The 21,823-nt window shown below is 38.1% G+C and overlaps 1 protein-coding gene across 2 annotated transcripts in view; it reads left to right on the plus strand.

Moving 5' to 3' along the window:
* The window catches only part of LOC583967 (ethanolaminephosphotransferase 1), a 26,297-nt gene extending 4,912 nt beyond the window's left edge, over positions 1 to 21,385 (plus strand). Inside the window, exons 3-10 of one of the 2 annotated variants that reach the window (XR_004063829.1) lie at positions 7,995 to 8,187; positions 8,629 to 8,897; positions 9,113 to 9,221; positions 14,243 to 14,291; positions 15,253 to 15,433; positions 17,793 to 17,975; positions 18,844 to 19,438; positions 19,490 to 21,385. Coding sequence is in view for 1 of the 2 variants with exons in the window: in XM_030983450.1 (XP_030839310.1) it covers positions 7,995 to 8,187; positions 8,629 to 8,897; positions 9,113 to 9,221; positions 14,243 to 14,291; positions 15,253 to 15,433; positions 17,793 to 17,975; positions 18,844 to 18,924 (1,065 nt within the window). In the remaining variant the exon portion in view is untranslated. Of the gene's footprint in view, positions 1 to 7,994; positions 8,188 to 8,628; positions 8,898 to 9,112; positions 9,222 to 14,242; positions 14,292 to 15,252; positions 15,434 to 17,792; positions 17,976 to 18,843 lie in introns of both variants that reach the window. The other variant, XM_030983450.1, reaches the window with a different exon arrangement.
* Positions 21,386 to 21,823: the final 438 nt, after the last annotated feature.

A 21,823-nucleotide genomic window follows, 5' to 3' on the forward strand; every position in this document is an offset into this window, starting at 1 on the left:
GTCGGCAAGGTTTTGTTGCCCCTCCGGAGCTCTAAAAACAATAATAGTCGGCAAGGTTTTGTTGCCCCTCCGGAGCTCTAAAAACAATATTTATCTGCAAGGTTTTGTTGCCCCTCCGGAGCTCTAAAAACAATCATTACCGGAAGGTTTTGTTGCCCCTCCGGAGCTCTAAAAACAATGATAGTCGGCAAGGTTTTGTTGCCCCTCCGAGGCTCTAAAAACAATAATTATCGGAAGGTTTTGTTGCCCCTCCGGAGCTCTAAAAACAATAATAGTCGGCAAGGTTTTGTTGCCCCTCCGGAGCTCTAAAAACAATATTTATCTGCAAGGTTTTGTTGCCCCTCCGGAGCTCTAAAAACAATAATTACCGGAAGGTTTTGTTGCCCCTCCGGAGCTCTAAAAACAATGATAGTCGACAAGGTTTTGTTGCCCCTCCGAGGCTCTAAAAACAATAATTATCGGAAGGTTTTGTTGCCCCTCCGGAGGTCTAAAAACAATAATTACCGGAAGGTTTTGTTGCCCCTCCGGAGCTCTAAAAACAATGATAGTCGGCATGGTTTTGTTGCCCCTCCGAGCCTCTAAAAACAATAATTATCGGAAGGTTCTGTTGCCCCTCCGGAGCTCTAAAAACAATAATTACCGGAAGGTTTTGTTGCCCCTCCGGAGCTCTAAAAACAATAATTACCGGAAGGTTTTGTTGCCCCTACGGAGCTCTAAAAACAATAATTATCGGAAGGTTTTGTTGCCCCTACGGAGCTCTAAAAACAATAATTACCGGAAGGTTTTGTTGCCCCTCCGGAGCTCTAAAAACAATGATAGTCGGCAAGGTTTTGTTGCCCCTCCGAGGCTCTAAAAACAATAATTACCGGAAGGTTTTGTTGCCCCTCCGGAGCTCTAAAAACAATAATTACCGGAAGGTTTTGTTACCCCTACGGAGCTCTAAAAATCAATAATAGTGGGCAAGGTTTTGTTGCTCCTCCGGAGCTCTAAAAACAATATTTATCGGCAAGGTTTTGTTGCCCCTCCGAGGCTCTAAAAACAATTATCGGAAGGTTTTGTTGCCCCTCCGGAGCTCTAAAAACAATAATTATCGGCAAGGTTTAGTTGCCCCTACGGACCTCTAAAAACAATAATCGGCAAGGTTTTGTGCCCCTCTGGAGCTCTAAAAACAATAATAATCGGCAAGGTTTTGTTGCCCCTACGGAGCTCTAAAAACAATAATAGTCGGCAAGGTTTTGTTGCCCCTCCGGAGCTCTAAAAACAATATTTATCGGCAAGGTTTTGTTGCCCCTCCGGAGCTCTAAAAACAATAATTACCGGAAGGTTTTGTTGCCCCTCCGGAGCTCTAAAAACAATTATAGTCGGCAAGGTTTTGTTGCCCCTCCGGAGCTCTAAAAACAATAATTACCGGAAGGTTTTGTTGCCCCTCCGGAGCTCTAAAAACAATAATTACCGGAAGGTTTTGTTGCCCCTCCGGAGCTCTAAATACAATGAAAGTCGGCAAGGTTTTGTTGCCCCTACGGAGCTCTAAAAACAGTAATTATCGGAAGGTTTTGTTGCCCCTCCGGAGCTCTAAAAACAATAATTACCGGAAGGTTTTGTTGCCCCTCCGGAGCTCTAAATACAATGATAGTCGGCAAGGTTTTGTTGCCCCTACGGAGCTCTAAAAACAATAATAGTCGGCAAGGTTTTGTTGCCCCTCCGGAGCTTTAAAAACAATAATAGTCGGCAAGGTTTTATTGCCCCTCCGGAGCTCTAAAAACAATAATTACCGGAAGGTTTTGTTGCCCCTACGGAGCTCTAAAAACAATAAGAGTGGGCAAGGTTTTGTTGCCCCTCCGGAGCTCTAAAAACAATAATTACCGTAAGGTTTTGTTGCCCCTACGGTGCTCTAAAAACAATGATAGTCGGCAAGGTTTTGTTTCCCCTCCGAGGCTCTAAAAACAATAATTATCGGAAGGTTTTGTTGCCCCTCCGGAGCTCTAAAAACAATAATTACCGGAAGGTTTTGTTGCCCCTCCGGAGCTCTAAATACAATGAAAGTCGGCAAGGTTTTGTTGCCCCTACGGAGCTCTAAAAACAATAATAGTCGGCAAGGTTTTGTTGCCCCTCCGGAGCTCTAAAAACAACAATTACTGGAAGGTTTTGTTGCCCCTACGGAGCTCTAAAAACAATAATTACCAGCAAGGCTTTGTTGCCCCTACGGAGATCTAAAACAATGATAATCGGCAAGACTTTGTTGCCCCTACGGAGATCTAAAACAATAATTATTGGCAAGACTTAATTACCACTATGGAACTCCTAAATTAATTGGCGGGACTTAATTGCCGATACGGAGATATGAAAGAATGTCTTCATCCAAATGACTGAAACGTTTGGCACATAAAACGTAATGACTCAGGCTAAGTTTTTCAATCCATCCTTTTTATTTGAACCAATCAATATCGGGAAGTTTTGTTTACCCATCGTTGGTTCAACATTTTTACTTCGCGTTGTGACCTTTTTTGGTGCGTTTTCACAGTTTTTAATCAGTGAAAAACTTGGATTTTTCTCGGGAGGAGGGTCTGGAATTAAATCAGAAAAGGATTAAGAGTCGAGATAATGGTACAAAGAATCGTCTTCTTTCCCATACGTTTTAATTAAAACGTCATAGCTTCCGCCCATTGCGCGGGAGGGGTGTGAATTGAGTTCAGAAAAGGATAATACCTGTAGTCGAGATCGAGACGAATCGTCTTCTTTCCCTAATAATTTATTAAAAACGTAAGCTTCCGCGCTTCCCTTGGAATTCAGAAAAGGATAAAGAGTCAAGAACGGTACAACGAATCTAATAATCTCTTTCTCTAATAATTCAATGAAACGTCAAAGGGGGAAACTCCCCCCCCCCCCCTCTCCAGCTCCCCCCCCCCCCCAAATTTTTTTTGAAAAGCATTTTAAAGAGAAATAGAAAGAAAGAGAGCAAGAAAGAAAAAATAGTTAACTACCAGTTTCTCAACAAAATAAAGTATCAAAAATTGCTCATCCGATCGTAATTAAATGCCTAAAACCCCTGAGCTTCCGTGGGCTCTGCCCCCGGGACCCAACCAAGGGCCCTTTGGCAGGCCTCTTGATACTCATCTGACTGCAATTTAGTGCCTAAAACCCTTGATCTTCTGGGGGCTCCGCCCGCTGGACCTCACGCCAATCAGTGTCCTGCCAGTGTCACAAACAAAGTATAAAAACATGTTCATCTGACCGTAATCAAATGCTTAAACCCCTGAGCTTCCGGGGGCTCTGCCCCCTGGACCCCACTGGATGCTAATCTGACGGTAATGTAATGCTTTAAACCCATGGGCTTCTGGGGGCTCCGCCCGCTGGACCTCACGCCAATCAGTATCCTGCCAGTGTCACAAATAAGGTATAAAAATATGTTCATCTGACCGTAATCAAATGCCTGAAACCCCTGAAATTCAGGGGTTTCCGCACCCTCGACTCCACCAGGGGCCCTGAGGCGGGCCCCTGAATGCTTATCTGACCTTAATTTGCCTTCAACCCATGAGTTTCCGGGGCGAACAAGGTATCAAAAGATGTTCATCTGACCGCAGGCACGTAGCCGGGGGGGGGGGGGCAGTGGGGGCGCCCCCCAAAAAAAGCCAAAAAAAGAGAGGAGAGAAAAGGAAGAGGACGTATGAAGAAAAAGGAGCAGACAAAAAACATTTTTGAAATTCAGACAAGGATTAAGAGTCGAGAACGGTACAACGAATCGTCTTCTTTCTCTAATGATTTAATGAAACATAAAAGCTTCCGCGCTTTGCGCGGGAAGGGGAAAACTGTATTCATGCAGGCGAGGATTATTTTCGAGAACGGTAAAACGAATCGTCTTGTTTCTCTAATAATTAAATTAAATGTCAAAGCTTCCGCGCTTCGATCGCGCAGGAGGTGGGGTAACTGAATTTAGACAAGGATTAAGAGTCGAGAACGATACAACGAATTGTCTTCTTTCTCTAATGATTTAATAAAACGTAAAAGCTTTCGCGCTTTGCGCGCGCGGATGGGGGGGGGGGAGAACTGAATTCAGACGAGGATTAAGAGTCGAGAACGGGACAACGAATCGTCTTCTTTCTCTAATGATTTAATGAAACGTAAAAGCTTCCGCGCTTTGCGCGGAGGGGAACTGTATTCAGACGAGCAGGCACGTATGCAGGGGGGGGGGGCGTTAAACCCCCCCCCCTCGGTTTTTTTTATGTCTGTATTTTGGAGCAACCTCCCCCCTTTTTTTTTTTTTTTAAATGAAACACACACACACACACACACAAATTATGCCAATGGCTGATCTAAAAAAGGTGACCTCACCCCCTCCCCAAAGCGAACAAAATGTCAAATTTTCAAATTTCGAGACCAAAAAACAAAAAAAAGTGTCCTCTTACCCCGCCCCCCCCCCCGCTTATTCAGCGGCTGGCTGAGTCGTTTTTTTGAGACAAAAAAAAAAAGTGGGCCCCCCCCCCCTAAGGAAGAAATCCTGGATCCGCCCCTGGGTGCACATATCCCCCCCCCCCCACCTTGAAAACAACGGTGTCCGGTGATTTTACGCGCACTTTCCACGTTGGCCTTAGTGCCCCTTAGGATAGATTTGTGCCCCTTTCAGTGGATTTGTGCCCTCTCAAAAAAGTGGCCTTGACCCAAATTTGATGTAATTCGAGGCCTGTAAGTAATTTAAAGGATCACTACAGAGTTTGAGGAACAGGCCATAAAGCAAAATAACGGTTCTGCTAACACTAGACAACATCACCATGACCATGCAGCAACCTGGAGTGCAGGCAGCATTCTTGAGGGATGGGAACTTCTGACAGTACTGAAAGAGATGGGGAATCCATTTCTAGAACAAAGTCAAGACCTACTAGTCATTGGCAGTGTACGACACCTGTCACACAAACACTTCATACGAACAAGTTGCCATTTTTCAGTCGGCAGCCGGCGAAGGTTATGTTAAAACAGTAGGCACAGCTTGCAGCACTGCAGCACTTAAGCCTCAAGAAGGCAGGAAAGGGCACCAGGAAAAGGGTGGCTCTTTCTACTGTGCTGCCAGAAAGCTGGAAGGACTTCTTTCGAGTCAATGAGAACAAACCCGAATAGTTGGATTTCATGTCATGTCGTTCATCTTCCTCTACCACAGGGCAAGGAACTGTATAATATGCAACAGATGGAAGTGGAGTACTCTGCTCTCCTGCTGAGTCACACTGTCTTGGCAGGCCTTGCCCCATGGGTGTAAAAGGGTAACCATACGTACTGGTGGTACTGATGCGGTTGAACTGGCCGAGGCTTCATTCAGCAAGACAGCTCCTGATGCTGTGGATTGCTTTTGGTGTCAGATCAAGCTTTCGGTACATAGCTTTTCACAAAATCATGATGGTTGCCACCATGAGTCCGACACAATGTATGACTCTCCCAATCTTTCATGCGTTCACCGGGTGTCAGACTGTTTCTGCATCCAGAGGAATAACTTAGAAGTCTTTCCCAGAAGTGAATGATTCCTTCAGTGAACTCCTGTGCATGCCTAGGGAGGTCAGTGAAGGATCAATGTTACTGCCAGAGCGATTTGTGGTGCTGATACGACCGAACCAGTGAGAGCATGGTAGTGAATGATGCCAGGAAACAGCTCTTCGCACAGAAGTCTAGAAACCTGGAGAACTTTCCTCCAACCCAGACAGCACTCAAGCTGCACATCAAGCGCACTTGCTACCAGGCCAATTGTTGGAACCAGATATTGGCCAAGAATCCAGAGATGCCAGAGCCATCTGACTTGGGCTGGACAAACGAAACAACTGGGTGGCAGCCTCTTTGGATCACTCTCCCGGAAGCATCAAAATTGTGCCATGAATAATTCACTGTCGCTGCAAGAAAGGATGCACTGAACTGTGCTTTTGTTCTGGAGACTGTTAGATTTTGATCGTTACCATTAGGATAATTCATAAGTTGTGGATAGTGCTAAATTCATGGGGTAATGAACAGGTTTTAGGTCGTATTTGGAATAGCTTTTTTGGTCTTCTGGGCCCAATTTCTTAAAGCTGCTTACCGGTAATCAAATTTTCGTGCTACAACTGTAGCAGACAAATTTGGTTAGCAAGAAAACAAGGCGTCCAGCTTGTGCGTTCACAATGGATTTGCATTGTTACAAAATTAATTTTCGTCCAGTAAGCAGCGTAAGGTTAATGCATTTTCGTGTGCTTACGGTTAGCAGTGCTATGAAGTAGAAACTCATACGTAAGCACAGAACCAGCCGATAAGCAGCTCTATAAAATATGGCAGGGAAAAAATTAATATTTATTTTTCGGGGGCTACTTTTCAAGCTTGCCTTCATAAAAATAACACTCTAAAATTTGTTTTGCATTGAACTCTATGCAAATTTACTGGGGCTCTTTTCTGATTTTCGGGGGCTGTTTTAGGCATTTCGGGGGCAAATTCGCCCTGAGCCCCCGTTGGCCCTGGATAGTCAAAGTGGTGGTACACGGGTCTTTTATTGATTTTTTTAAAATAATGACCCCTTAAGTGTCAAAATAGAGGCAAAGTTTATTTTAAAAAAGAAAACATCACTTTTGTTGGCCTAATATGACCTTGAACTTGACCTTATTGCAAATCCCTGAGTTCTGGTGATCTCAAAGTATTGCGTAATGAATTGGCATCCCCAAGTTAGTTGGAAATGACACCTAGGTTAAACGTTTTTCTAGACTATTTGGTTCAAAAGTTACCACGTTTGTACATTGGCCATGCGGACTGGCGGCCATTTTGGATTTGACCTCTCATGGTCATCTGAGGTCACATCAAACTGTGAAATAAACTAACTGAAAAGGGTTAAGGTGGAGGACTCTGCAGGGGAACCATTCCTTAATAAATTTGAGAACATAGGGGAGAACAAAATGGGGATTTAACCTTTAGTAACCATTCAAAACTTGCTATATTTGGACAATTTTGACCTTGACCTTGACCTAAATGCAACACCCTGAGTTCTGGCGATCTCAAAAGTATTACCAAATGAATTGGCATCCCCAATTTAGTTGGAAATGACACCTTAAACGTTTTTCTGGACTATTTGGTTCAAAAGTTACCGCGTTTGTACATTAGACCATGCGGACTGGCGGCCATTTTGGATTTGACCTTTTAGGGTCATTAGAGGTCAAAACAAAATGTGAAATAAACTACCTGAAAAGGATTAAGGTGGAGGACTATGCAGGGGAACCATTCCTAAAGAAATTTGAGAACAAATGACAAATCTCATTTGTAACCATTCAAAACTTGCTATTTTAAGTCAATTTTGACCTTGACCTTGACCTAAATGCAAAACCCTGACTTCAGGCGATCTCAAAAGTATTACCAAATGAATTGGCATCCCCAAGTTAGTTGGAAATGACACCTTAAACGTTTTTCTGGACTATTTGGTTCAAAAGTTAAGCGTGTTTGTACATTAGACCATACGGACTGGCGGCCATTTTGGATTTGACCTCTCAGGGTCATCAGAGGTCAAATCTGACTTCCCTCCACATCTGAAAATAAATCTTATGGTCTAAACTAACTATGCTAGAAGTTTCATGCTTTTATCAAAAAGTGCACAATTTTCTTGCTAAACCGCTGCACTAAAGTTTATCTTTAAGAGTAAGACACTATTGCTATGAGGAATGTCCAATGGCTATGCATAATACTCAAGATTAAATTTAAGAGGTAGAGCTGTTTCAAAAGAAATTTGATCCTAATTTGAAATCGGCAGGGCATATATTTTTTGTTTGTGAATCCAGTGCATTTCATTGTTTATGATTCCAATAAGATTAAGTAAATTTGTTATAATTTGATGGTGCCTAAAAAAAGCGTTTTAACATACACTAATTACAGGAATCAACCGAGTAACTGCAAGACATTTTCTAGCTTCCTTTCACAATAGAATAACGTGACCATTACACGACTCATCTTTAATTGTGCAATTTTTTTTCAATGGTAAAAAGCTTGTTTTTGTTCCTTATTTTTGTCAGTTCTATCCTATGTGGTTGGCTCCAAACCTACTAACCTTTGTTGGGTTCCTGTTCCAAGTCTACTTATTCCTGCTCCTGGCCTATTATGACTGGGACTACTACAGTGGTAACAGGACCAAGGCTGAGTACCCAACCATTCCTAATTGGGTCTGGTATGTAGCTGCTGTCTGCCAGTTCCTGGGACATACGTTAGGTAACAATGAAAATGCTTTTATATAATAATCATAATAATAATATTAATATTCCACTTTTGTATAGCCCTTAATACATCTACAAACCTGTACGATGTCTCTAAGCGCAATTTTCCATAACAATTACCTGAACAGCATGAACAGTGTATAATCTCTGTTTTGAAAAATGGAAACTGACTGATAGTATGGATACTGATTGACAGCTACAGGTGCATGTATGTGTACATATGTGTATGTATGTGTAAAGTTCAATTATGAACATCATTAGCCTCAGTCACAAATGCCATTACGAACCACTACGAACACCGTACAAACAATTTTTAGACCATGAAAATTTGGGAAGACCATGGAAAAACGGAGATTCGTACAAAACTTTGTGACCCTAGCTTTAATAATATTGGATACATCATTTAACATTCAACATCTACCTTCTTGATCGCCAGATGGTACAGATGGAAAGCAAGCTCGGAGAACTGGCTCAAGCACGCCACTGGGGGAGCTGTTTGACCATGGAAGCGACAGCATCCTGTGTGCTCTCATGCCTCTCGGACTCTTCTCCATCTTTGGGAAGGGGATGGATGATTATGGAGGCTCTAGCTGGATATTCTTTGCGGTACAATGGCATGTTATCGGATGCTTCTTCGTCTCTCATTGGGAAAAGTACCTGACTGGTGTTCTCTTTCTGCCCTGGAGCTATGACTTTAGTCAGGTGGTAAGTTATCTTTTCTTTCTCCATCTGCTCGTGCTCCTCCGTCTCCTTCTGCTTCTTTTTTGTTATTTATATGGTTGTTGCTACTGTTGTTGTGGTTGTTTTACTATTATTACTTTTTTGAATTATTATTATCATTATTATTTTTATCATTGTTTATTGATATCATTTGAAAACAAAGTTTAGTAAAAGACTTTATATTTTGTTATTCCCTGTAGTCCATTGTTATAGTCTACCTGTTGACTGGGACGTTTGGCTTTGAAGTCTGGAAAATTACCCTTCCTTATGGAATTCAGTTCAACTACTTCTTTCTTGGGCTAGTATGTGGTAAGTATGTCATTTCTGATTAGTGCTGTAACATCACGAATATCTCCAATTCCGTTTAACCGCCAGTCAAAACCGGACGGTTTTCGGGTTAAACGATTTATATAAAAAAAAAATTAAAAAAAAAATTTGGTTTTTTTTTGGTTGTTGTTTTTGTTGGCCGTGTGAAAAAGCGGGAAGGACTGCAAGGTTATTTAACTGAAGGCGCCGATTTGTGCTTGTGAACTAGTCACAAATAATAGTAACAATGTCGTTTTAGAATAATGTGTAAGATCATTAATGTAAATTAAAAACAGTAGAGGACCTAGGATAGAACCTTGTGGTACACCATGTGTTAAACTTGGATGAATATATATTGAGATCTATTACAAAGATTACTTTCAAACCAAGATGACAGACAAATTGGAGTGTTGTTCTAGTTTCCAAGTGGTAAGTCATCACACCGATTACTGAGCTGGGAGACATTGCCAGGCATAGTGCCAGGTGGAGGGGCATAAATCGAAACTTAAAAAAAAAAACAAAAAAAAAAAACAGGAAAACAAAACCGTCCAATTGAAAACGGAATCCGCCATGGGCGGTCGGATACCGGACAGTTAAACGTTTGACTACAGCACTATTTCTGATCAATCAAAGAGACTAACCTAAAGCCCTCTTTACACACAATGCGGTAAACCACCAAAAATACCAACTGCAGCAAAGCTGTTGTCAATGAATAGTAAAAGGAAGAGCTATTTACTGTGTGCCTCAGGGATCCCTATGTGAAGCACATCATGTTTCTCTTTGCACACAATGCGGTAAACCACCAAAAATAAGGATCATGGGGGACCAACAGGCACCAATTGGGGAGGTTTTCTATAATGTAGAGGGAGCAAGTAGCTACAAGTAGGAGAGTGAAATCATACTAATTTGGATTTAGTTTGATTTTATTTATAAGATACAACATACTGAACACATTAAGGAACTAATCTCGTTACTTTTGTAGCATCTTCTAGATTTTCACTTTTATACACAGATACAGTGTATTTCTATTTCTTGGAAATTTTCAATTTGAAGGCATTTATTTTCCTCTAAACTTAAAGGTAAAGACCAGTTATGGTCATGCAATTGCATTGTGAAAGAAACATTGTGAAATCGATCAGAAAAGGTTGATCATCTAGCAATAGATGTACTGCAAGGTTCTGGAATCATCAAAATGATAAGAAATTTGGCCAAGTCTTCATGAAGTTAGAATCACTGTACACAGAAAGATGTATATGGGACTACACACACGTGCGCGACACGTGCATTTGTATCTCTCAACAGGCAAGAGGTATACTAATTTACCAAATATATCAATTAGTAGGCGGTTTCCCGTCAACATTTTTATCATCATGTATTATTCAAAACATATTCTTTCACATGATTGGTAATAAGAGCTTCTATTTCATTTTTTGAAATTGGGGCGTTTCCAATACTGGTCTTTACCTTTAAACATTTGACTGCATTTACAATGTGTTCCTATTCTTTCCCCTTTAGAAACAGAAAGAAACACATTCTTCTGTTTCTTTTCAATCTTAACATGTGGTAAGCTGTTGTCAGTTCTTTTTTCCCCGGTTTCCTGGCTCCTGGCCTAGCTAAAAGAATTTTCCCATCTCATTGTAAATTAGTGTTGAGGCAATACAGCTGTACCTTACTAGATACAGTGTAAACATGAACAAAAGAAGTGGTATCAGGGGAAAAAATACTTATTTTTTAAAAATTTATTTATTTATTTATTATTAATATTATTATTATTATTATTATTTTTTTTTTTTTTTTTTTTTTTTGGTGGGGGGGGGGGGGGGCTTCCTTTCAGCCTTGCTTGCATGAATATAACACTCTTTAATTTGTTTTGCATTGCACTCTATGCAAATTTTGGGGCTCTTTTATGACTTTCGGGGGCTCTTTTGGGCATTTTGGGCATTTTGGGGGCTAATTCGCCCAGAGCCCCCATGTATTTTTTCACTGAGTGGTATGTCCTAACCCACTGAGTACCTTATTGCATTAGCATTGCATGTTTTCACATATTAGCCCATTTGAAACCCTTCTTTTCATGGTGTTGCTTGGGGATTTCTGTTGCAACTGTGGAAACTGAATGGAATTTTGTGAGTGGGCATTGTATAAAAAACATACAATGCTTTTGTGAACAGGTGGTCAGTTGATGGAAGGGTTACATCAATGTTCATCTATTTTCAATTTTCAATTTCAATTTATTTGCTCATATATATCCGTACCTTAATTATGGTATTCTTGTCTGGGGTAATGCAAGTAATAAGCACATTGATAGATTGTTTATTTTACAAAAACGTGCAATACGAAATATGTCTCATGCACCTTACCTTGCCCATACCAACCCTCTATTTATTGAATCAGGAGTTTTGAAATTTCATGATATGTATGTATTTCAGGTACTTATATTTATGTACTTATGTAACAATCACCTATTGCCAGACTATATTAAAACATTCTTTCAGTTCAATAATGAATATCATGGATACAATACAAGAAATGCTAATGATTTTCATTTACCCAAACCGAGGCTCTCATCTTTTAAAAACTCAATATTATTTCAAGGACCCCAAATCTGGAACTCTCTTTCTTCAGATATTAAACAAGCAGTTTTGTTAAATGTTTTTAAGTCAAAATCTAGGCACTTTATTTTAGACAGGTATTCACCAAGTTTGTTTGTTTAAATGTATCTATAGGCATACTCTACATTAGCTGACTGATGAATGACTGGCATGATGATGTCACAAAAGTCATTTGCTTTTAGAGATTGTTTTGTTAGGGATGGAGCTTAGCTTAACAAAAGTAATAGAAACAAATAAAAATAAAATATATGACATAAATGTACATCAAAAAGTCAAAAGATATGTGATGTATACATCTTTGCAGAACCAACAAAAATCAACATGAATTTGTAATTTAGTCACCCTTTAAACCAATTGATTACCAAATTCATTCATTCCCATAAGCTTACATGAACCACCTGATTCCCATCGTGAATGGGTTAATTTCTTTATATTGGTTGCAAGTAGGCATGTGCAATATTGAATGTAGACAATTACTTGGGATGCCAAATTCACCCATTGGTACAATGGCTAATTGACTCCACACACATAAAATAGGAATAACCTGGATAAGAGTATATAATGTGAAAAAGGAAAAATAGGGGCAACTTGGTCAACTGAGCAAAAAATTGGAAAAGGGAAACTGATTATTTTGATTTCTTTCTCAGTGAGTGATGCAGACCATATTCATTTATATTTTTTGCATGATTGTAGGATAAAAAGGATGGACAAGGTTATATGCATGTACATTGTACATGTATATGTATATCATTCTTAGGGAAAATGTTACATGATGAATGAAACCAGAATGAATGAAATCTAGATATTTGTGGCTTATTTCATAAAAGATTGCAGATGGCTAAGAAAGGAATTATTGGTGGTGAGCAGGGATGTGAAAGTGCTCTATAAAAGCTTAAAGGTACTTAAATGTCCCATTTGCAGGCCAAAAAAATGAAAAAGTTAAATTCCAACTGCATTTGAAAGATAATACTTATAAATTTAGAACTTCCCTAAAAAAGGTGGGGCTTGAAAATGTCTTCAAGTGGGAAAATAATGACTATTAGTTGTCAAATCGACTTTAGGGCTATAGAGCCCAAAAGTAATAGTCTTGATTTTCAGGCAATTGTACCGAATGGTCATACGTTTTATGCTGCGCAAACATTCAATCAGTTTAATCTTGGCCATCACAAGAAGTGGGTTATTGATTTAGACAAATGCTCATGGACCCTTTACAACTCTTTTCATGTATGTTATTACCAAAGAAGAAAAAAAGCCAGTCAGTCACTCAATAGTGTCTGACAGTGAAGTCTAGCAAGTAAACAGGTTTCCTTGCATAATTTGAATATGAGGACACTGCTAACGTTTAAATTTCACAGATAGGACATACATGACATATTCATAATTCCTGCAAAGTTCTACAGAATTTGAGGTTGGCTGCAAAAGGGACATAGTACCTTTAAATGACTGCTTCAAATGACCATGCTTGGTTATCTTTGCTTAGAAGTATTTCATTTGTCCTTTTTGCATTATTATTGCTGGCATTTGATCAATGCTTCTTTTGAGTTGGATACAAAAAATGTCTATGATTTGGTTATAACATAGGCTTATATTTTCTGGAATTTAAATCAGAAATTTTTGATATTTTACCACATGCATTATACACTGTATACTAGGTAGAACACTTTGAATGGAGAATGATATACAGGTATGCTCTACCTGTATTTGCTTACCATTCCCATCTTTTCTGTTATGAACGATCATTTTCAAAGATCAATCATTTTTTGTGCGGGCCACAGAATGGAATATTATATGCCCTGTAATGAGTTTTCGCCCTTTTAAATAAATCTTACTTTTAAATATTAAAAAAAAGGATAAGTATTTGATGGCTTACATTGCAGTAACATGTGGGTAATAATTATTCTCTGGAGTATTTATGAGTTATACATACTCCAGTATTTAAGCATTAGTGTCAGTTGTTATATAAATGAAGAGTCTTCACTAACACGTTTCGCTGGAGGTATGGATAAAAGCATTGGGAATTAAACTAAAGTGCATCAGGCCCATGTTTACATTTTGGTTTTACTATTAGGCCTATAAAAAAAAGATATTGTATTGCCCTTTAGGTGCCAAAACATGGGTCGGTCAGTCAGAAATCTTTTTTCTTTTTTTCTCCCTCTTAGGACTGATATTTCTCGGTTTAGAATGCTTTAATATTTTTTTTTCTCTAAAAAAAACAGTAATTCTTTTGTTAAAACCAACCATAGATTTCAAGATTTTTGGGTCGGTCGCATAAAGCAATACAACATCTTTTTTTTAAAGGCCTTATTGGTATCCTGAGTGTAGTCTAGGTATATATGTGTACTGTATTGTTGAACCCTATATTATTGTCAGTTTTCACAGTTGTTTGATTTTTGTATGTTTTTTCTATTTCCTCAGCTGGTGCAGTAGTATTTTCATTACCACAAAGCATCTACAATATAGTCAGGTAATTTGAAAATCAATTTTATTTAGAATTAATGTATTTATAGAAATTGTCATGCTTAATGTTAATAAACTTCTGCTGCATAATATCTGAATAATCTTGGTAACATTGTTCAGATGGAAAAAATAGTGCTGAGGTAGTGAATACAATGTCAGATGTACAATTAAAGATTATCTGAAAGTTTCATAAAAAACAGACCATTATTAATGATAAAAGCCCAGTCAATGGCAGATCCATGGGGCACCCAGCTGAGCCAAAATGTTAATACATTCACTACACATCACAGTATTAAAACAAAATGATATCCTGTCCCCTGTCCAGTCCCCCCTTCTTCATTTTTACCAAATTAAAATGTTGTGGATCTTTTTTGAATGATCAAAGGGAATGTCAAATGTGCCTCGCACCCCCTTTGCTATTAGGAAGGAATTCCTTGAATTATATGAGCACTAGTAGCTAACAACACTAATAGTAGGGTTTCTTGTTAAGAATTATCTTGAATAGTGAATAAGGAGTGCTTTACAAGAAGCCATTATTATTACAATCTACATAATATGTACTAATTCTATTTCCACACTCTTATAAAAAAACCTGTACAACTCCTCTATAATTGTTGATAGTCTAAGAGAGCAGTGCCTTGTTAACCCCTGCACAGTTAACCCCTATTATTAATAAAAAAAATACTCGCACCCTGTTCATGGTCGACACCTAAAGTATTGCCCGCACCATCGAATAAACGTGATACATGATACCCACTGAAGAGGAAAAGAAACAGCGCCATCTAATCATCAGTGATGAACAACTAAAAAAAAACAGCACAGCCAGGCAGAAATAATCTTTTTAGACTGGTCAGCCTTAAAACCCAAGAACAACAACAACAACAATTGTATCCTTTGGAAAAAGGTGCTATATAAATCCAATTATTATTATTATTATTATTATCATAATTATTATTTCTTACATGTAGGTCATTCCAAACTGGATCTGGGAAGAGGCGTTCATTGAGTGAAGCCGCGACACCTCTCATCTCCATGCTAGCTCTCTTTGGGATCTCAACCTTCTGGGGTCTCTTCTCACCGACTGATGTCTTAGAGTATCATACCAGGATATACCTACTCGCTGTCTCCACTGTCTTCTCAAATATAACGGTAAGTCAAGACTTTTCACTGATATGAACCTATAGAGGAGGCGCGATAGATCAGTCGGTAGAGCAGTGGTCTCGTAATCTGGTGACCCGGGTTCGAAACCAAGTCAATGCACCAGTGCCCTTTGGTAAGGCATTAATCCTCATCACCAGGTCCCTCGGAGAGGACCTAAAGCCGTCGGCCGTCTGGTTGCTTACTAACAAGCATTTATGCTTTCTTAGCAGTCAGGTAAAATAAACACCACCACAATTCATGTATCAGAAACAATATACATCACACTTGGTGCTTGAATTGTAAATGATGTCTGTTTTAGAGTTGAGCAACTCTTTTTTAGGGGGGATGCGATTATAATTAAGTGTGTTCTGATCATGTATTTTGCTGCATGTATTTTTTCGGGTTAAACTTTAACCTTTCTCAAAATTTGTGAAAGCTTCTGAAAAACCAAAGTCAGGTAAATGACCTGAATTGTGTTATGTGATAGTGATGTCGTGAGTACATTGTAGATTTACAAAACGATCTTGATGCACTTCTATTCAATTCAATTCACTTTCAGTTTTACTAGATTCCAAGTATTGTAATTCAATTGTTAATAAGTATAACAGGTTAATTGAATAACTTGTCACTAGGTCCCCAGGAAAGAAGCATCCATAAATGTCTATTGCATTTAGAAAAATTTGAATGAATAAGGGAGAATTTCTTTGTATGCACAAATAAAGAAGAAGTAGAGATATGTTGTAGAGATATTGTGAGACATGCTACATGTATTAATAATAGGACCTGTCAATCAAAGTATGAAGGGGGTCATAGTATCCCCTGTAAGTAGGTTTTACAGTAAGATTATACCTACTTGAGTAGATATGCTGGATCATAGTAACATACGGCATGTTCACACAGCACAATTAGTGCAATTTGGATTGTGATGCAAAGTCAGATTAATTTTTTTTGCGAACGTTTACACATGTCAATTTAGTGCAAATAGGATCGCGATGCAAAGATTTTTTTTTTTGGTGACCATTCACACACGGAGAGTTCTTGTTCGACGGCAAGAACGTCCGAACTGCGCATGCCTGAATCTCAACGATGTACATATATGCGCGCTTGGGATCCTGGGATTCAATAAATTGATTTTTTATTCTCAATATCATTCACATAAACAGCGCCCGGCAACTATCACGATTATTCTAAAAAATTGCAAGACTTACTGCCAATTGGATTGCTATTTTAAATTTCACCTTTGTCTGTAGGTGTGAACGTCCTATGTAAGTAGGTCTTACTCTAAGATTATACCTACTTGACCCACTGGAAGAGATACATGTATGCTAGGTCCTTTATGAACAAATATTGAATCAAGGATTCAGGTCTGATAGTCGAGGCATGTTGTCTGCTTGCAGCTTATTGTAGCTGGGATAGCTATTCTCATATGGACTACAATATCAAACAAAATTGAGTACACCCCTTACACAAAATTATAATTTCTCAAGTAACCACTTTCAAAAGTGTACTAAAAGTATAAGCTTTGGAGCAATAGAGTAGACATGTGATACATGTATCGGAACAAAATATTTATTTCATAACAAGAGTATAGCAAACTGAGAATATAGTTGTCTCACTTGTCATTACTGCAATAATTTGAGAGCCATTAAACTGATTTTAACAAAACTTGGAAGGACTATGTTTGATCATGCAATGATGAACTAGTTAGATTTTGGCCGGGAGCCCCAGTTAAAATTATCCAGGGCCCCGTTTCCTAAAACTTGTTATCAGTAACGAGTTAGTCAAACCAGTGTTACAAGCTTCTGAAATCAATGTATTTGATTGGCTGTTGGCACATTTGTCATAAATGTGACAGTTGTCAGGGATAAAAGTTAGGCTTTCTGGGAGAAGTTTCAATTTTTGTAAATAGATTTTTGGCTTGCACCCAGTAAATAAAGATCATGTGCTCGATTGTAATTTAAAACAAGTCAGAAAAAAATGATGGAACCAGGGGGATTTGAACCTGCCATCTACTGCTTGCAGGGCAGCGACTCTACCACCAGGCCAGAACTGGTCCATGGCACAGTCATGATGAACGTTGATTGGCCGAATACATTCCTATCGGTAAAATGCTTCGTGTCTGTACATTCAGCTAACCTACCTAAATTTATATTTTTTCAGTGGTCTTTTTATTGTGTTTGCAAACATGTATCATGTAATCTTCTGTATATTATCTTATCTAGGTGCGATTGATTATAAGTCAGATGTCTGATATGTTAGCGTGTGCACACAACTTTCTATTGATGCTGGTTATCTTTTGATGAACCTCAATATTCTGTTTATAAACATATAAATCAATTTACAATCTTCTGTTTATTATCTTTTCTAGGTGCGATTGATTATAAGTCAGATGTCTGATACCTTAGCGTGTCTAAACAACTTTCTCTTGATGCTGTTTGGAGGGGCAGCCGTTGCAGTGTGTGTATTAGGTATAGCAGAGCACGAGGTTCTCATTCTTCATGGTCTGTTTGCTATCATACTACTCCTGCATTTCCATTACCTGGTGACAGTGGTGAGTATATATAATCCAGGGGGTGTTTCACAAAGTTCTTAAGTTGAACTTAACCCTAAGTTGGACTTCAAAATTATGGAGAGCCATTTGTAGTCTAAAAATAATATATATTAAAAAGCGAAAATTGAAGTATTTTAGACTTTTTATAAATTCTACATCAAGAACATGAAATCTCCTTGATATAGAAAATATGAATGATTTGAATTAAACCTTTATGCCTTTTAAAATAACTTTTACAAAATATTTTCATAGATGCTAACGGCTTTCCATAACTGTTCAGTCCAACTTAGAGATAAGCTCAACTTAAGATCTTTGTGAAACACCCCCCTGATCCTTACAGGGGAAGTCCGCCCTGATATCAAGTTGGTTTCAATATCCTTCAATAGGTTTTAAAAAATCAGAGAAAAAGAGAAGTGAAAGTTTGAACAAAATCTTATTAAAATAAGAAAGTGATATATTTTCGAATTGGCAACTATATAATGTATGCTAAATATATTAATAATGTATCTGTCTAGGTCCTTTCCCATTCGCTCTGTTACTTATAAATTTATTTATTTCTATTTTCTCTAACAAAATATTAAAATAGCCTTCTTCTTCTTCCATTGGAGTACATCCCTCTAACAGAGTTTTCCTACCTATAATAATTTCACATGTTTTTACTAATGTGAAGTGTATTACACTTCATGTCATCATTGATAAAAAACCACTGAGGTTTTTTCTGCATCATCATTTCTGATTCTGCAAAGATGGACAAAACGACACTGTTTATTTTTATGTGACACATTATGCCAGAATGGCTTTGGAGTAGGATAAAGACTCGTTTGTAACCGTATATCGTTTTATCATTTTCCCCTTTATCTATTCTTAGGTTAATCAGCTAAGTGATCACTTCAACATCTATGCCTTCTCTATCACCTCGCGTCCTAGACAAAAAAACCATGTCAAATGAGCTGAGACAACGTCTGTGATTGGTCAATACTCAGGTGCCAAGGGCTATGTGGCAATCAACTGCAGACCTATAGCCAATCAGAAACGAGCTTTCTGCAGTCACTTTTTAACATGTGTTCATGATCAAGGTTGCTGCATTTACTTTTTAAAAAGGGACTGTACTTGGTAAGAGGTAGTTTCGCATGGTGAGAGAGTTGAATAGCCAGCCACACCGAAGGTTTCTGTTGTAACTCGTTTAAAGGGACACTTAAAGCAAACCAGGAACAGTGTCTCTTTAATTAATCTCTTCAAGAAGTTTTAATGGAAAACTTATCATGATCATTTTTGTTGTTGTTGTTGTTCGTACAAGCCGATCACTATCAAGATTTCTGCATTTACATGTACTTGATAAAAAGTTGCCATTTGCCAATCAAGAACAATGTTGGTGCATTTCATTAACAAACTAAAAGAAGAGAGCCAATCAGACTTGAGCTTTCTTCTGATGATTTGATAAGAGGGGTTCATTGACCAATGAGGTTCAGGGTTTCTTCTGATAATTTGATAAGAGGGGTGCATTGACCAATGAGGTTCAGGGTTTCTTCTGTACATGATGGAAAGGGGTTACATTTGCTTTTTGTGGAACAGAATTTGCAATTAATTACTTTGTAAGGTAAAATTTGATCAGAAGTATTTACTGGTAATGTTTTTATAGTCATATTCATTTACATTAAATGAATAACACTTGATATCAATATAAATGAATATAAAGACATTACCAGTATTTATTTCACGACAAATTTTAACTTTAAGAATTTTTTTCTTGTGAAAATGATTTTCGAAATTCAAATTAGGGGTTGTATCTTTTTTGTCCATTGTTGCATGTGAGTTAAGGTGACTTTCAGGGTAACAACCTGGATCTGCCACGTGCTGCTGAATCTTTCCTCGTCACCTAGTGTTAGTCTGTTTTTACTTTTGTATCTAGCTGTAGTTTTATAGTTCCCTGATGGTAAAATGCCTAAATCATTCAAGTTAATTAGCTCATCTTGATTCTTGTATCATCGCTTACAGTATTATGTTAACGTGTTGAGCAGTATCCCCTTTTTCTAAAGCTTCTTATTTAAATTGTTGTATAAACCGTCCAATTCTTTGTTTAATTTATTTTCTTCTTTTTTGTTGGGGGGGGGGGGGGGGGGTGTAATCATAATAATCTTGGAGGTTAGGATGGTGCAATGTTTGTATTTTGTCTGTCTGTGTGTATGTCACAGTGATGTATTTTTTATGTTTTTCATCAGCTATGCTCAAAGTGCATGACTTTGTTTTTGTTCATTTGTACCAAATAATTTGTTTTTCCTCAAAGAAGACAAGACAAGATAAGATCGATAGGTAGCTCTTTTATAGTGTGTTCTTCACTTGTTTGGAGGTGATTTTTGTCCAAGTTTGAATTGGTATCTTATTATACAGTTGGTTGTAGGAATTGACAATGAAACCAAACCATCCGTAATTCCATGTTTTGATGTTTCGCAATGTTTATGTTCCAGTAAAACTGGTTATCCCTAGATTTAATGCAGATACATGATACCGGTAGGGAGGAATTCCTTAAATGCTGTGAGCGTCGAAACCGGCAGCCTAGCATAGCAGGGTAATGCTGGAGCGCCTTGAGGACCTTGCAAGGTCGATACGTGCGCTATATAAGGATCCAATATTATTATTATTATTATTATTATTATTATTATTATTATTATTATTATCATTATTTGAATAAAAAAATGCTCTGATTGCCTCATTCGCATGCTGCCCTCTCTGCAATGCTTTAAGTGCCAACTTGTACATACTTCAGTTTACTAAAATTGCTGCTACATATGAACTTTATATTCATGTACTAATGGACTAATGCCACAGTACATATACCTTTGTTATCGTACTAATTCCATTTTTAAAGATATTTAGTGCTTCTAAATACATCGTCTGCTATGTAATTTTTCTCTTAACTTCAGTTTTAAAAATGAATGTGATATTCCTTTCCCAGCAATCAATGAAATGCAGTAGGCAATAGGCAAATCAAAATAGTGATGATTGATATGGAAACAATGCAGTCGTATGTTTCTTGGGAATAAGGACAATTGAAAAAACAAAAAAACAAAAAAACAAAACAAAGCTGAGCTCCATAGAGACTGTTAAAGCATGTGATAGTGTATACAAACACAAAAAATACTGTTATTTGAAATCATGGCCAGAGACGTAATTATTTAAATCCCGTATTTGCTCAATTTCCCACCCCAAAAAACTAAATTTGGAGATTTTTTTTGTAATGATGAACTGAACTCATAAATTGTGTTTTGGGTTTACATTTATCTGCTAGATTTTTCTCATTTCATGTTGGACTGTAATTTGGCCTGATTGTTCTATGAGCTGCTGTTGCATGATTGCATGTGGCTTTCGCTGTATACGTGCTTTCAATAAAAGATTGAATTTTTGGGATAAAAGACAATTGTAAAAATAACAACCCAAAGCTGAGCTTCGTAAAGACTCTTTAAAGTAGTATAATAAAACCGTGACTCAAAGAGAAGGTTGAGTTCTGGGAAGAGGTGAAAAATAATTTGTAAACTTTATCACTCTTATTATGCAAGTGTGGAAGAACATCAGACATGTTCCCTGAAAAGCATGGCTCTTCAAATGCCTTCATATTCTAAATATGTCGTGTAACATCGAAAAAACTTGGGGGGGGGGGGGTAGGTTTTTTACGCCTCATGTTCGTGTAGTCCCATATACATCTTTCTGTGTACAGTGTTTGTAACTTTACCAAGACTTGGCCAAATTTCTTATCATTTTGATGATTCCAGAACCTTGCAATACACACAAATTCTTTTATGCTAGATGATCAACCTTTTCTGGTCGATTCCACACCGTTTCTATCACAATGC

Source organism: Strongylocentrotus purpuratus, unplaced genomic scaffold (genome assembly GCF_000002235.5).
Source record: "Strongylocentrotus purpuratus isolate Spur 01 unplaced genomic scaffold, Spur_5.0 spur5_scaffold_13, whole genome shotgun sequence".
In the NCBI taxonomy this organism is placed as follows: domain Eukaryota; kingdom Metazoa; phylum Echinodermata; class Echinoidea; order Camarodonta; family Strongylocentrotidae; genus Strongylocentrotus; species Strongylocentrotus purpuratus.